Source organism: Camelus dromedarius, chromosome 11 (assembly GCF_036321535.1).
Source record: "Camelus dromedarius isolate mCamDro1 chromosome 11, mCamDro1.pat, whole genome shotgun sequence".
Classification (NCBI taxonomy): Eukaryota; Metazoa; Chordata; class Mammalia; order Artiodactyla; family Camelidae; genus Camelus; species Camelus dromedarius.
In genome coordinates, this window is record NC_087446.1 from 21113020 (window position 1) to 21127414 (window position 14395).

General features: G+C 34.2%; 1 protein-coding gene across 4 annotated transcripts in view; it reads right to left on the reverse strand.

The window, feature by feature from the left end:
• Positions 1 to 14395, reverse strand: part of PPFIA2 (PTPRF interacting protein alpha 2) — a 389841-nt gene that overhangs the window by 69127 nt on the left and 306319 nt on the right. For all 4 annotated transcript variants that reach the window (XM_064491563.1, XM_064491562.1, XM_031463070.2 and 1 more), the window contains 3 exons: positions 10541 to 10632; positions 6069 to 6204; positions 4095 to 4315 (listed from right to left, as the gene is read on the reverse strand). In XM_064491563.1, coding sequence (XP_064347633.1) covers positions 4095 to 4315; positions 6069 to 6204; positions 10541 to 10632 — 449 coding nt within the window. The remainder of the gene's footprint in view (positions 1 to 4094; positions 4316 to 6068; positions 6205 to 10540; positions 10633 to 14395) is intronic.

A 14395-nucleotide genomic window follows, 5' to 3' on the forward strand; every position in this document is an offset into this window, starting at 1 on the left:
ACTTGCAGTTTGACCTCTTTTCTATATTACCCACCATTAAAACTCTTTTAAAACCTTGCCTGTCTAGTTAATTTCTGCCACGAATCCTAATCCTATATTTAAATCCAGGAACCAGTCAGTGAGACTTTTAGAAACTCAAATCTCAACAAAATCATTGAATCATACTTCCTACCCATGAAAATGTATAATTGATAGAATCCTTGATAAATGCTCATTCATAATTATCATTTGGCCAAATAAAACCCTGAATCTTTTTCATCATCAATGCCAATTTAGCTAAGGTGCCTTTAAATAAGCACCAAGCAATTTAATAATGTGGAGATGATAGATAGTCTAAACTTAAAAAAAATAATGTTGATATAAGTGCTTTTGAGAAGACAAAGCACTATTACTCTTTTTTTTTTTAAATGGGGAGAAGCTTCAAGAATATGTATAAATTAGTTATTACAAAGACACAAAGAGTAAAGAACTTTCGCTTGGTTGCTTAAAGATCCTCTTTGAGTTGAACCGATACACATTTTGCATACTGTTACAATAAAACTGTGTATCAGTACAGTTTGTTTGAAAAATGGGGGTTAGAAACCACCCCTCTTGAGATATTTTCCTCTTAACTACAAACGACTTACTGTGATTTCTTATGATATATAACGCTAACTTCAAGGATCCCTGCAAAGTTTTCTTTTTACATATTTACTTTGGAAAAATGTGGAAGTTTCTTATAAACCTAAACATATTCTTTCTATATAATCTAGTAACTGTGCTCCTTGGTATTTAACCAAAGGAGTTGAAAGCATATGCCCACACAAAAACCTGCACACGGATGTTTAGAGCAACCTGATCCATAATTGCCCAAACTTGGAAACAACCAAGATGTCCTTCACTAGATGAACAGATAAATAAACTGGAACATTTAGACAATGGAATCATATTCAGCGTTAAAAAGAAATGTGCTACCAAGCCATGAAAAGACATGGAGGAATGTTAAGTGCATATGACTAAATGAGATAAGCCAATCTAAAGAGGCTATGTGTTGTATTATTCCAACTATATGACACTCTAGAAAAGGCAAAACCATGGAGAAAGTAAAAAGATCAGTGGTTGTCACTGTTGGGGAAGGGGAGAGGGATGAATAGGCAGAGCACAGAGAACTTTTAGGGCAGTGAAAATACTTTGTATGATATCATAATGATAAATACATATCATAATACATTTTATAAACTCAGAATGTACAACACCAAGAGTGAACCATAATGTAAACTATTGCTTTGAGTGATATGATGTGTCAATGTAAGTTCCTCAGTTGTAACAAATATACCATTCTGGTGAAGGATGTTGATGGCGGGGGAGGCTATATACATGTTCGGAGCCAAGAGGAATATGGGAAATCTATGTACTTTCCCTCAATTTTGCTGTTAACCTTAAACTACTATAAAAAACAAGGTCAATAAAAATACTAAGAGGCATATCTATTCTTAATTATAATTTTTCACTTTCACAAAGAATATGAATTGTTCTTTGAAGTTTATTTTCATGGGTGCATTTTAACTTTACCAAAGATCAGAATCCCAAGGACGATTTAATCAAGTAACAGCACAACATTATTAATGTTTTAAAACACATTCCAATGGAAAAACTGCCTCCTCTTTCAAAAAAAAATAATTTTGTACTTTTAAAATGATTAGTGGGAAATGACTCCTTCAGAAAAACATTCTGTTGAGAGGCAACATAGCTCTGCTGTACAAAAAACAAAAACAAAAACACGTGGTTATTAACTCTAAGTATTCTATTAATTGTAAAGGGAAGTCAAACCTAGAGGAACTACTTGAGTAAATGGTAGATTGGAGTCTAATCAAATAATAAATCCAACGCTACCTAGATGTTCAGGTTTTTTTTTTTTTTTGTAAAAATAACTGACTACCCGTTGATTTGTAGGATCCTGATGTTAACATGGAAGGCAAAGAAAATAGCAACAAAACATGTTCCTTTTAGTCCTACTGTGTTAAGAAGGAATTCCCTTAGGAATCACAGAGAAGGATGAAAGGACAAATAAAACTACAAAAATAAGGCAGGCAAAACAGTAGCTAACTATAGATGAACAGATGAATAAACATTGTGGTGGCAAATGAGCTTGAAGTAATGTGCATCAGTGAACTGTGAAGAAGCCAGAGAAGAGGCATTGTTTTAACAGTTAAATTTGTTCATGGGAAAAAAAAGAACAATCTTACCCAGAGGTAAATTCTGGTTGGTGTTAGCAGATCACCACAGCTTTTTAACAAGGTGTTTTTTTTTTTTTTTTTTCTGAGCGTGAGTATGTACTCAAATTTCATGTACTTCTTAATATTTTACAAATCAGCCATATTAAATACATTATGGGAGACAGGGAGGAAACATACTGAAGGACATTAGTTTGAACACATTATCTGAGTATCGGTCAGTCTAGGCCAAGATTGTGACTGGGAATCACCACCCTAATGTCACAAAGCTAAGAGCCCCTGGGGAGATGTAGGTTGTTCTGGAGGGTGTGTGTATATGCTTTTGGTGAAAATAAATATCACCGAGATACACACTTGATTTCAAATCCATTCAATGAGTTTAACAATTATCTTCACAGCATTAGAAAGTGTTCTTTAGTTGGAAAAGATGTTCTATGTTATTTTTAATATGTATACAGTAATCAAATATTTGTGAAGCACTTTCTGTTTATCAAGCAAAATGCTAAGATTTGGAATTAAAACCATAAGCAAAACCAGATAACGTTTCTCTCTAATGATCTAGTGAAGGTAAAGAACTGAAGGACTGAAGGACGACAGTAAAATGAACTGAAGAAGCGATGGCAGAGCTGTTCGTGGTGGGTAAGAGTAAAGGTGGGGAAGTGTGTGGACTAAGGAGAATATTCCAGAAGAAAGGAACAGCAAGAGCAAAGGAGAGAGCATGGGTATTGGGAGAACTGGAAGTCACATGTAATGGGACACTGAGTCTGCAAGTGAAGGGGAAGAGAATGTTGACGAGGTGGGGCATTGTGGACCACATGAAGGACTTTGTTCTTTATCTAAAGAGCAACTGATGTGTTTGAAACAGGGAAATTATATCAGCACACTTGGGTTTTGGAAAGTCTGCTCTGACTGTGATGTTAGTTTGGACTAGATGGGGAGTCCATGTACTACAAAGAGACCAAATAGAAACTATTATGGTCATCCATTTGAGAAAAAATTGTAATATGCAATAGGGTGATGATAGCAAGGAACTAGGTAATCTGAATCATATTAAGAGGCCAACAGATTTAGCGAGGGCCAGAAAAAATAATAGGGGTGTTCAGAATAGTAAAAAACTTTTCATCAGTTTTAAAAAAAAGGAAAGTTGAAAACAGTTTCTTGATGTTCTAAAGAAAGTAAATCCACCTGACTCAGTTGGGTTCCTCAATGGTATTAGCCAAATTAATGACAGATAAAGACTATTAATATCATTGGGATTCATGAAAGTATTAAATTCAAATTGAAATCATCATAGTGACAACACTCAAAGTTTGAAATATTAAGTTATACAATTTCAACTCTATAATGTTAACTATTCTTTGGAAACCATCTATTATCCACCATCTAGTATGTATGGTGATAATATATTTTTTCATATCTACAATGAAATAATTCAGTCATAGTTAATTTCACTACAAGGTTTAAATACTTTTTAGGAGCTGGCAGCACATTAATTTGCATATTATTTAGTACTTTTACTTTACGGTTAAATTACGTTAGGTATGTACCTTATCACCACAAATATCATTTAAACAGTAAATTTTTATTTTAAAAGAGCTTTAAAATTCATCAGCTACTTCCTTTACCTCATTCTTTCATATTTCTCTAATATCAATCATTAGTCTGTACCTTTTTCATGTATGTTTCTTACAAAGGCTGTCCTAATTTTATCCTGGAAATCTGTGACAATATTCTGATTCTGTAGCTGTGGGGTGAAGTGTGGAGTGATTCTGCAGTTCTGGTAAGCCCCACTGATGACACCAATGCTTCTGATCTGATGATCACACTTTTAGAATCAAGCTCTTCGAAACCCTTGGGACCATCAGCGATAACTGAACTCACCTGATTTCTTTGTTGATGGCATCCAGTTGTTCTTGAAGCATCATGGCGAGAGTCTGGGCATCAGAATGACCACTTGGAGAGAGAAGATCCATTGAGCTAAAGATCGTTTCTCTGTCATCATCGTCAATGTCAGACATTTCTGTGTCACTTTCAAAAGGGTGGCTGCTTAGCACTCCCATTTGCTGAGTTCTGTTCCACTCATGATCCCCAAGAGATTTCACCTGGATGGTAAATGAACAATTACAGTATTTATCATATTGCTTATTATCAAAGCACTATTCTGAAAATAAAAATTAAAAGCACACATAGCTTGCCTGGTAAAAGTACAACTGATTATTAACATTTTCATTTGTCACTTCAATGAAATAGTTTCTTGATATCTTAAATAATGGCAGGTACTAATTTTCAGCATAAACATCGAGATTTTGAAAGGAATAAAGATGATAAACTTCTGCATGATTTTTTAGTTCAACCTCAATTCAAGCTAGCAATTACTTTAAAGCATCTATGTCTGTAACATGTTTCCTCATTTCTAAATATAACACTCTCTATTCACTTGTACTTAAGCATTTCCATCTCTTGTACTAATTAGTCTTACCTAGACTTTTTTATTATAGGCTGAGACTACAAATATTATCACACAACAAATTACACAAGAATTCTTTCCCCAATATTCTAACAAGGTATTAATAGAAATATTGCAAAGCAATTTAATTTCACCTCCACTGCTCTGGTCACTTAAATGCCTCATTGATTTCTTAAGCCCAAGGCATACTAATTTTCATGAGTATATTTTTTAAAATAGTATAATAAATCCTCCATGGGAATGAAAGTCTTGAATAACAGTGTTTTTCAAGCTGTGACCTGAAAGTAGGAGACGGTTTAGAGTAAGAGAGAGGCCCTAGAGTTTTCTGCTTTGTAAAAAATTGGTTTTCATATTCGTGATGATATAAAATGACTTCTGGTGGGACTACATGATATTTCCCTGAGTGTTTATTTAAGATTTGAGGATCTGAATAAGCAGTCGTGTTACAAATTGTTTTAGTGTTAAGCGCCCTGATTTATTTGTCACATACAAATGAGAAAGATTTCTTTGTTGCTATTCATTCTTCATTGTTCATTTATTTACTTATCCATTCAAAAAACATTAAAGGCCTACAATGAGGGTTTAATCTGTACACGACATGTAGGTGCCAATTAAAACACAAAGGGTGTCAAGAACCTGTACAAATAAGGACACGTAGGTTATCTAGTATTTTGGACACATAAAAGAGATTGAGGATAACAAACTATACTTAGGACATAAAGGAACAATATTACCTCTCTATGAAATGCAACCATAAACTTACTCAACACACATAGCTTATAGATTTTAAGTCATTGACTGAATGAAAGGCTGGCACTGCATTTTATCATGGACAGTTCTCTACAGACACTTCTCAATTTCCTCAAAGTGTTATTAAAATAGTAATTATTATTTAAATATTTACTTAATTGTAATTAACAATTATGAATGCCATTGCTTAAGTGCTCAAGCAAACCAAAAGTCCATTTGTTTGGAATTATGGCATAATGGATAAAACCACGGGATTTGAAATGACACCAATACAGGCTCAAGTTTTGACTCTATCACATTGCTGGCTGTGTAATGTTGAACACTTACAATTTCTGAGCTTCAATCTTTTCATATCTGGAATTAGTACAAAAATAGTACTCAATTCATAAGGTTATGTGAGTAAAATCTTGGGACATGCTGAATTCAACTTCTAGCATGTGGTAGAAGCTTCACGTCAGTTATAGTTTTAAAAATACATCATATGTTACACTTGAAATTTTGTTTTAAAAGTATGTCACGTGTCACACTTGAAACTAATACAAATGCTGGTTTTTAAAAATTCTCACAGTATAAAAATTCTATCCAGAATGAAAGTGTATTTACTTAACACCATCAAAGACTTAAAATAAATATTTAACCTTTGGCTCATCTCTCCGCACACCCATGCGGCCTCTCCTTGGTCTTCTTATTACTTTAGTTGTTCTGTAGTCAGACTGGCTGTCCACCAGGGATCCAACAGAATACCGCAGCTCAGCTGAGGTATCTAGATGAGTTCTGGAAAAAATCGAAAACATGAAATATGCCCAATTTCAAAAATTAAACTTAGCAGCACATCATTATCCACTGCTTAACTGGCAATACATCTAAACTCAAGGGAAAAAGAAAAAAACTTTAAGGAAGAAAACTGAGGAATACTCATGACTCTTAGAAGTCTCTTCAGAGGCTTATGTCAGAAATTCCAGTCTCAGGTTCATTCCAAAGGTCATTTATTTTCTCTTTTTAGAATATAAAAAACCTTTCTTTTCATTGACTATCATTTTTAAATGGAGTAGTACAATGAAATATGTTAAGGTTGACAACTAAGATCCATTGGCTTACATTTGACAACTTTATTTAGTTTGAACTATTTAGTAGATATTCCAAAATATGCTATTTATTACTGTATATACTTTAAATATTCCTTATTAATCTAATAGAAAAAATGTGTAAACTTTTTGGGTCCCAGAATTATCTATTTTCCAACATTACATTTTTTCAATTTAGAAAATCAGTGAGAAGGTTAAAATCAGATTGACCCAAGGTTAATAATCTTATTTTTTTAATAAAATAGGATATACCACCAGAACAGTTTTTCAGCTTTTGATAAGACATTGTTTCAAAAAGATAAAAATCTTTTGATAAGTGTATTTAATTCCTAAATCTGCTTAGAGATTAAACAGTTGAAAAATTCCAACTGGAAAAAATAATCAGACTGATTTTCAAAAACATGATAATAAAGTACACTATAATCAAAGGGCAGTAAAGGTTTCTCCAGGTATGTTATTTATATATAGGTTTATAGAAAATTCAGTTCACTGCTACAAATAATGATGATGATAACAACTGCAACATGCTGTCCTAGAAAATGATCCACCATCAGTAGGAAATATGCTTGAAGCTGTGTTTTTCTCTTGAACTTGGGGCTCCTGCTGGTCTACTATGCTCTCACCCCTAGTTCTCTTTGTGTACAAAGACAAACATCTCCAAATATGTGGCAAGATTAGAAAAGGTTCAGTGAGGTCTAGGTTTCTGAAAAATTAGAAGACACCGACCTAACTGATGCAAGTCCTTGTTCTGCCAAACTGGACATTAAAGCAAATGAACGGAGGACTCACCCCCCAAAGAGATGACAGCTATTGTCTTTACAGCAGTGAACCTGAGACTTAATCAAACAAAATGGCTCTATTATGAATTAGTCACTTATTAAAAACTAACCAACCAGGCCATACTCATAAAATGGCACAACTCTCAGTCTTTATTTATAGCAGAGGGTATGTTTCATGGAGACAAAGATCAGATTTTAGTCACCATCATATGCTCAAGGAGGTATTCCTAGCATATAATAAGGACTTGATACATATCTACTAAGACAATGAATGAATGCAGTTGATTATAACACAGCCTGAACTTTCCAGCTCAGAAGGTTCTAGGGACCTTTCGTCTGTGGCTGCCTAGGGTGATGCCTCTGTGTACATCAGGGTAGAGGTTTTAAAATATAACTCGTCATTGTTAGCAGTATTGTTTTCTTATTGTTTTATCTGGCAGTTCTAGATCATTCATAAAAGCATGAAACAGAAACACAGATCTGATGCCCTACTCAGCACCATCAATGCCCTACTCAAAACTCATCACTGTCCTTCCAAGGCCTTCTACCTGGGCCTGTCCTACTTCCCAGCTTCACTTCTAGTTACTCTCCGCCTTCTCCCTTCGTCAGCTGTGCTTTTATTTTCTTCAAGCTCACACTTTCTTTCCCTTGAACCTTTGCGTATGCTATTCTTTCTGCCTGAAATAACCTCTTCACACATTTATGTGGTTAACATTCTCAGAGTCGGCTTTAAAGTCTCACTGTCATATGCTATTCTAACTCCTGATGTTCCCTCTGTTAGAACAGTCCTCAAATTCGTAGTCCTGCACTTTCCACCTGGAACGTGTATTCTTCATCACCATTATCACTAGATCTCCCATGTCACAGTGTCCCACAAGTAGCAAGTACCTAATCGATCTCGAAAGAACAGATTTGAATCATCACTAATTGCAGGAGAGCCCATTGCCTGTACTTCATCTAAAGCAGTTATTCTTCACTTCTCTCCCTTATTTAACTCTGTGAGCTCTCAGAGGCAATATTTCCATATATTTCAATTTTTAAATTATTCTTGTTATATAATATTTTGAGAGACACTTGAAGATATGTTACAACACAGTCACTGGTTCAAGGAAACTTGTAGCTTTCCCGCCCAAATCTCCTGCATATAATCTCACAAAAGAACTTCCATAGATAGAGCTAGTATGAATTTTCTTCGGGAAAGCCTGTTACCCATCCCTCTGCTTCCTGGAATGCCCTCCATTGTCCTTTCCAATCATCCAGGTCCTACCCTTTCTTCAGAGCTGAGCCAAATCAGGCCTTCATCCCCTTTCCTCTCAGATGAGATACTAGTAGAGGATGTTAGTTACTGATATTCTCTCACTTTAGCTCATCTCTTCCTGCTGCCCCACCTGTAAGATCAAAAACTAGTACATAAAGTTCTCATGCATTTTCGTTTTCTTTATTGTTTCTTTATCAATTGTGTGCACTCAGATATACGAATGTTGAACAAATGCTACTGAATAAATATTCAGTTACCTGGTAACTTATAAAATTAGCGATCTTAATAATACCTGTAACACTTGTGATGTGATTTATTATTTTTAAAAAAACCCTTTTTTACTTGTCTCATTTTATCTGCAAAATAAGCTTATGAGTCATAAAATATGATTTTATATACAATTCATGTAAAGTATACATGAGTTGAACTTACTAAGAAAAATTGGGTTCTCCAAAATCAAATAGCTAGTAATTGTATGTCTAAGACTTAGGAATGTCAGTCTTTAAATTTTCAGTCGTGTTGTTTTTACTACAATCTGTTATATCAGAGAATAATTGTTCTGTATGTAGTTCCCAAGCTTCCCTGATGATCCTTAATTGTAGATAAATATCACATTGTTAAGCTGCCATGAAAACTCACTACAATGACAGACTTTTACACAACACTTCTACAACTCTGTATTTCTAAGACATAAAGTCAAAAAGACATTGAAATGGCCATTTTTTCCTATTAAAATATATTTCCTTTGTTGGTTAGATAATACTAGTTCTTTGTATTTACTCTGTTGATATTTGATCAGCTCTTTTATCTTTCTCCATCATTATCATCATCATGATATAAAGGCACATCACTGAATTAATAATATCAGTTCAGATATGTAAATCATAATAAAACATTCAGAAAAAAATTTTTCAAAATTAAAGACCTACATATTTAAAAGTTCCTTGGGTGTATTTATGTCTGCAGAACTGTGTTTCTTATAGTAAACTGAAGGTGGAAATACTCACAATACTGAATTTTGTTTTTATTAATACTTATATTGAAGAGAATGTAAGAACCTTTAGGATTTTTTTAAAATTAGGATTTTTTACCTATGTATCTGAAAAATGCTTTACCAGACATGCATTCATTCAATAATACCTATTGAGAATATACTTACTATATACCAAGTTTTTTTTTTTTATACCAGGTGCTAAGATCAGAGTAATCAAAACAGACAAAAATTCCAGCTTTTGTGGCGCTAACATTCTTAGGATAAGCATAAGACCAAGAAAAATGCACCTCCAGAAGTCTGTGGTGGTCAAAAGTTTCAGGTAGAGGATATTGTGTTGTTTATCAAATAAATACTCAGAAGAGTGAACCCCTCTAGGGTTCTTATTAGTTTTTAAAAAAGACCTTAAGCACACAAAATTATATATGAATTATCAAGTTAAATCTGTCTAGAGAGTAAACAAGCTTGTCACTTTTTTCAAGATGAAGTATTGAGTCAAAGTAGATGAGAATAAATACATTTACTTGAAGTTTTTTTAAATGTGTAATTTCTCCTTCCTTCTTTATTGCAATTACTTTAACAAAATAGGTAGATGCTAAGTGACCATAATCCATGATATTTCTTCAGTAAAGTTAAGTACTGAAAACATTCTGCATATAGAGAAAATGGCTGATACTCCTTTCTGGAATGAGAGGTAATCTTGTTATATACAGTTTTATTTTTTCATTTAAGGCTCTTTTTTATATATGCCCATCCATGTAATTAAATGCAGAATACAAAAGGTAATAATTTTTACTTTAGTTGCATATTTGAAGAAAGGATTACTAAATTGGAGAATTATTTTTAAGTGTAGGAACTGTAAATCAGTAAGGAGCCAAAATACGGCAATGCTTGCTGAGCAATAGGAGGTACTTATTTATTTGAGGAGATATGAAATCATAAGGAAAGTCATATTGATTTTCAGTGAACTAGAGATAAGTTTTCAATTTAATGTTACCTTGATATTGTGGGTTCAATTAAAGAGCCAGTTCTCATTTTCAACTGGTCAAGTTCAGATCTCAGCTTTTCAATTTCTTCTGCTAATCTTTCCTAAAAATCAAACAAGTGTTACTTAGATGATATGCATACGTCAATAGCACCACCAACACTTAATTATGATAAACCAAGCTACCAAGCTTAATGGCTTTTTAAAAATGGAAAACTGATTAATGTATTTTGTTAAAGATTGTTAGACATGATAGTAAAATACATGTGATTTTCCCCTCAAAATGAAAATGTGAATGGCAGAAATCAATTTATCTACATTCCCTGACATTCACAAACCTAAATTTTTGCAAACATATGGGAAAGCTAAGGTCATGACCAGCTATATACACATTATTTCAAAATGCAGAGTAGAAAGCATAGCAATATAAATAATAAAGAAAAGGTCTTATTTCTATAGTAAGTGAAGAATTTCTACTATCCTGTAAGGATTGAAGGACACATGGGTGAAGGAGAGGGAAAATTGGATTAAAAGGATGAGGAAAAATCATCACCTAATATGAGTTAGAATCATTTGCTTAATATTGGTACAATTATCTGTGCATCTGATAACCTTCTGATTGGATTATCACCTTCAGTCTGTAAATTTATGGAGATAGAGGTTATCTGATGGCCCTTAATTAAATGTTCATGTAAGCATTTAATTTTGTTTTTATGATTATAAATTTTATAATGTTATAAACATTTAACTATAAATGATAACGTTATAGACATTTTCTACTGCTGTTGTTTTCCCCCCTCCTAGTGGCCAAGGCTTGACATTTTACTTGACTCATACGTCTTTTCTCACCACACTTCTTTGTCAGTGTGGCCTTTGCAATGTTTCTCTTATCTGCCCGTTTTATTCTTACTGTCGTCATCCTATATTACACACATTCTACCTTGTCCCTGAATTATTTCATCAGCTTCCACAGAGGCACTGCTACCTTCTCTCTTTTCCCCACACATTCCTCTGCTAGATGTATCCTTTTCAAGAACATGTATGGTCAAATAACATATTTGCTTTATATTATTCAGTAATTCCTTTTTGTATTTATTAATCCATTTGCTCATTATTTCCATAAATATGCATTGAGTATCTCTTGTGTCCTAGGCTTTAAAATAAAGTAGTGAACTAACAAATTTCCTGCCCTCATGTAATTTACACTCTAGTAGAGAAGACAGTAGACAATTTGGGTTGGTAGGCAGGAGAAAGTAGAGTCATGTAAAGGCTCTCCATTAAAGTGACATTTGAGTAAAGACCTAGAGAAAGGGAAGGGGTTAAAAAATACCTTAGGAAAAAGAATATCGGAAAAAAGGGACAGTAGGTGTAAAAATGCCCCTTAGTGAGTGTATATTTGGTGAGGGAAAGGACAAGGAGGCTGGTGTGGCTGGATTGAAGTGGTTAAGGACAAAGACTAATAGGGAATGGACTTAGAAAAGTATGGGTACAGGGTTTGGGAAGGGTAGTCTGGAAGGACTTTGTAAATCATTTTAAAGTCTTTGGGTTTTATTCTATAGTGAGATGGGAAATGGCTGGGGGATTTTTGAGCAGAGAATTTTTATGATCATTATGATGGCTTTGAAATGGATTCATGAATGGAATTGGGAGGCAGAGAAGAAATAAAATTATTACTGTTCTTCCAAAAACAGGCGAGAGAATTATGGCTTGGATAACAATGGTATTATGGGGAGAATGGCAGGGGTATTGGTTGTATTTTGAAGATAGAACTAGCAGAATTTGCTATTGGATATGGGGTGTGAGATAAAGGAAAGGATCAAGAATAGCTCTAAAGTTTTTAACCTGAGTAGCTAAGAGAAAGAAGTGATTTACTGAGAAGACAGCTGCTGGTGGTGACTAGGTTAGGTGGTGGTGGTGTTTAGGAGGTTAGGAAGATTGACTTGTTACATTTGAGATGACTATGTGCCCAAATAGAGATACTGAGTTGGCCCTTTGAACTCCCTCAGGGGAAAGAACTCAGTAGGTGATCTAAATTTAGAAGTGCTCAATTTATAGATGGTATTTAAATCCATGAGATCACCAGCAACTGAACTTAGAGAATTCCAAAGCTGGTCCTACGCACTTCAAATTTGAGAGATCAAGATCATAAAGAGACACATGGAGAGAAGACTTTGAGTATACAGAGGATTTTGCTAATAATGGATTGTGAATTACAAACTGAGTGGAAATTTGAGGAGTTACAGGAGATGTGGTTAGATTAGGAAGTGTGCTCAGCTGTATGGGATGACATTCAGAGTGTGACATGTGATTTGCTTCCTCTAGTGACTGACATGAACAAGGATGCAAAGCATGGAATGATTAGCATGGCCAGTTGCTTAGGCAGACTGTTGGAGCTACAAGACTTGGGTAGGTGGTTGGGGAGTGGGTTCTAGGGATCTTGCCAGAAGCACACAGAGCTTTGGATAACATAACATTCCATAACAGGATCCAGTCCAAAATTCACGATCTGGTCACATCCTGGTTCTTTAAACCCATACCAGTGACAGCAAACTTTCGGTGATTCAGCAAGTCAACCATCTTTGTTTTCTCTGCACTATTGCATAGGTTTTGTCCTCTGCCCTGCTCTTCTCTATTTGTTAAGATCCTATGTGTGTCAGTCATACGTATGTATACACATATTCCTTTTCATGTTCTTTTTCATTATAGGTTACTACAAGACATTGAATATAGTTCCTTGTGTTATATTGTATAAATTTGTTGTTTATCTATTTTGTATACAGTAGTTAGTATCAAGCTGTACACCAGAAACTGACATAACATTGTAAATTGACTATACTTCAATAAAAAAAATGGGAAAAAAAGATCCTATGTGCCTTCAAGAGACTGATAAAATGTCATCTTCTTCATGTAGACTTTCTGAACTATGTCAGAAAGAATTAGATGCTATATTCTAAGTGCTATATTGTGTTCTCTAGTAGTCCTATCTTTCAGAGGATAAGGATGTGTACACCCTGACGATGGGACTAAATAGTTATTTTAAAAATTATCATCAAAATATATATCATTCAATAGGGTTAAATGCACAATTGTTCTTTCTTTTCTTTATTCTCTCATCTTTTCCAGTACCTTCCATACACCATACTGTTGCCAGATCTCTCTCCCTCCCTCCCTCCTTCACTCCCTTCCTTCCTTCTATTACTCCCTCTCTCCCTCCCTTTTTCATTTCTATTCCTTCCATTATTTGTTCAATACACATTTATGTCACTTAAGTTAGTGATTGTATATTATTTCATTTACCTATGCTGAGCAAAATGAAATCACAAAATTGCTAGCAAGAATTTTACATGCTAAGAAAGGAGGAAATGACATTAGCAATTACAGCTTTTAATATTTCATAATCTGGTCCTTATCTGCCTATTCTATCACATATCCTACACTAAGAATAACTGATTGCAGCTAAAATGTTATGTCCATTATTATTTGAGATATCAAACTCACTACTCACTCCCTCCCCACTCCAAGCAACTGTGATCATGGCACACGCATTGTATCTGAAAGGCTTACAAAAGTCTTACCTTTCCCTAAAGCTTTCTGAAGCCTTCTTTATAACAGCAATATATGGTTATCTGTACTACCTCTAATTCTTATCATCTACTTCACTCATTTAACACTTGGCATCTGCTACTCTGCAACTCATTGCTTTGTCAGATGTGTCAAATTCTTTCCTCAATTCAATTTTTTAGATTACTTTAGAACTAAAATTATGTTCACAAATAAATAGCACAATTCTAATACATAGTAGGTATTTAATACATTTCTGCTAAAATATGTCAAACTAGAGTACATACAATTTTATTCCACTTATAT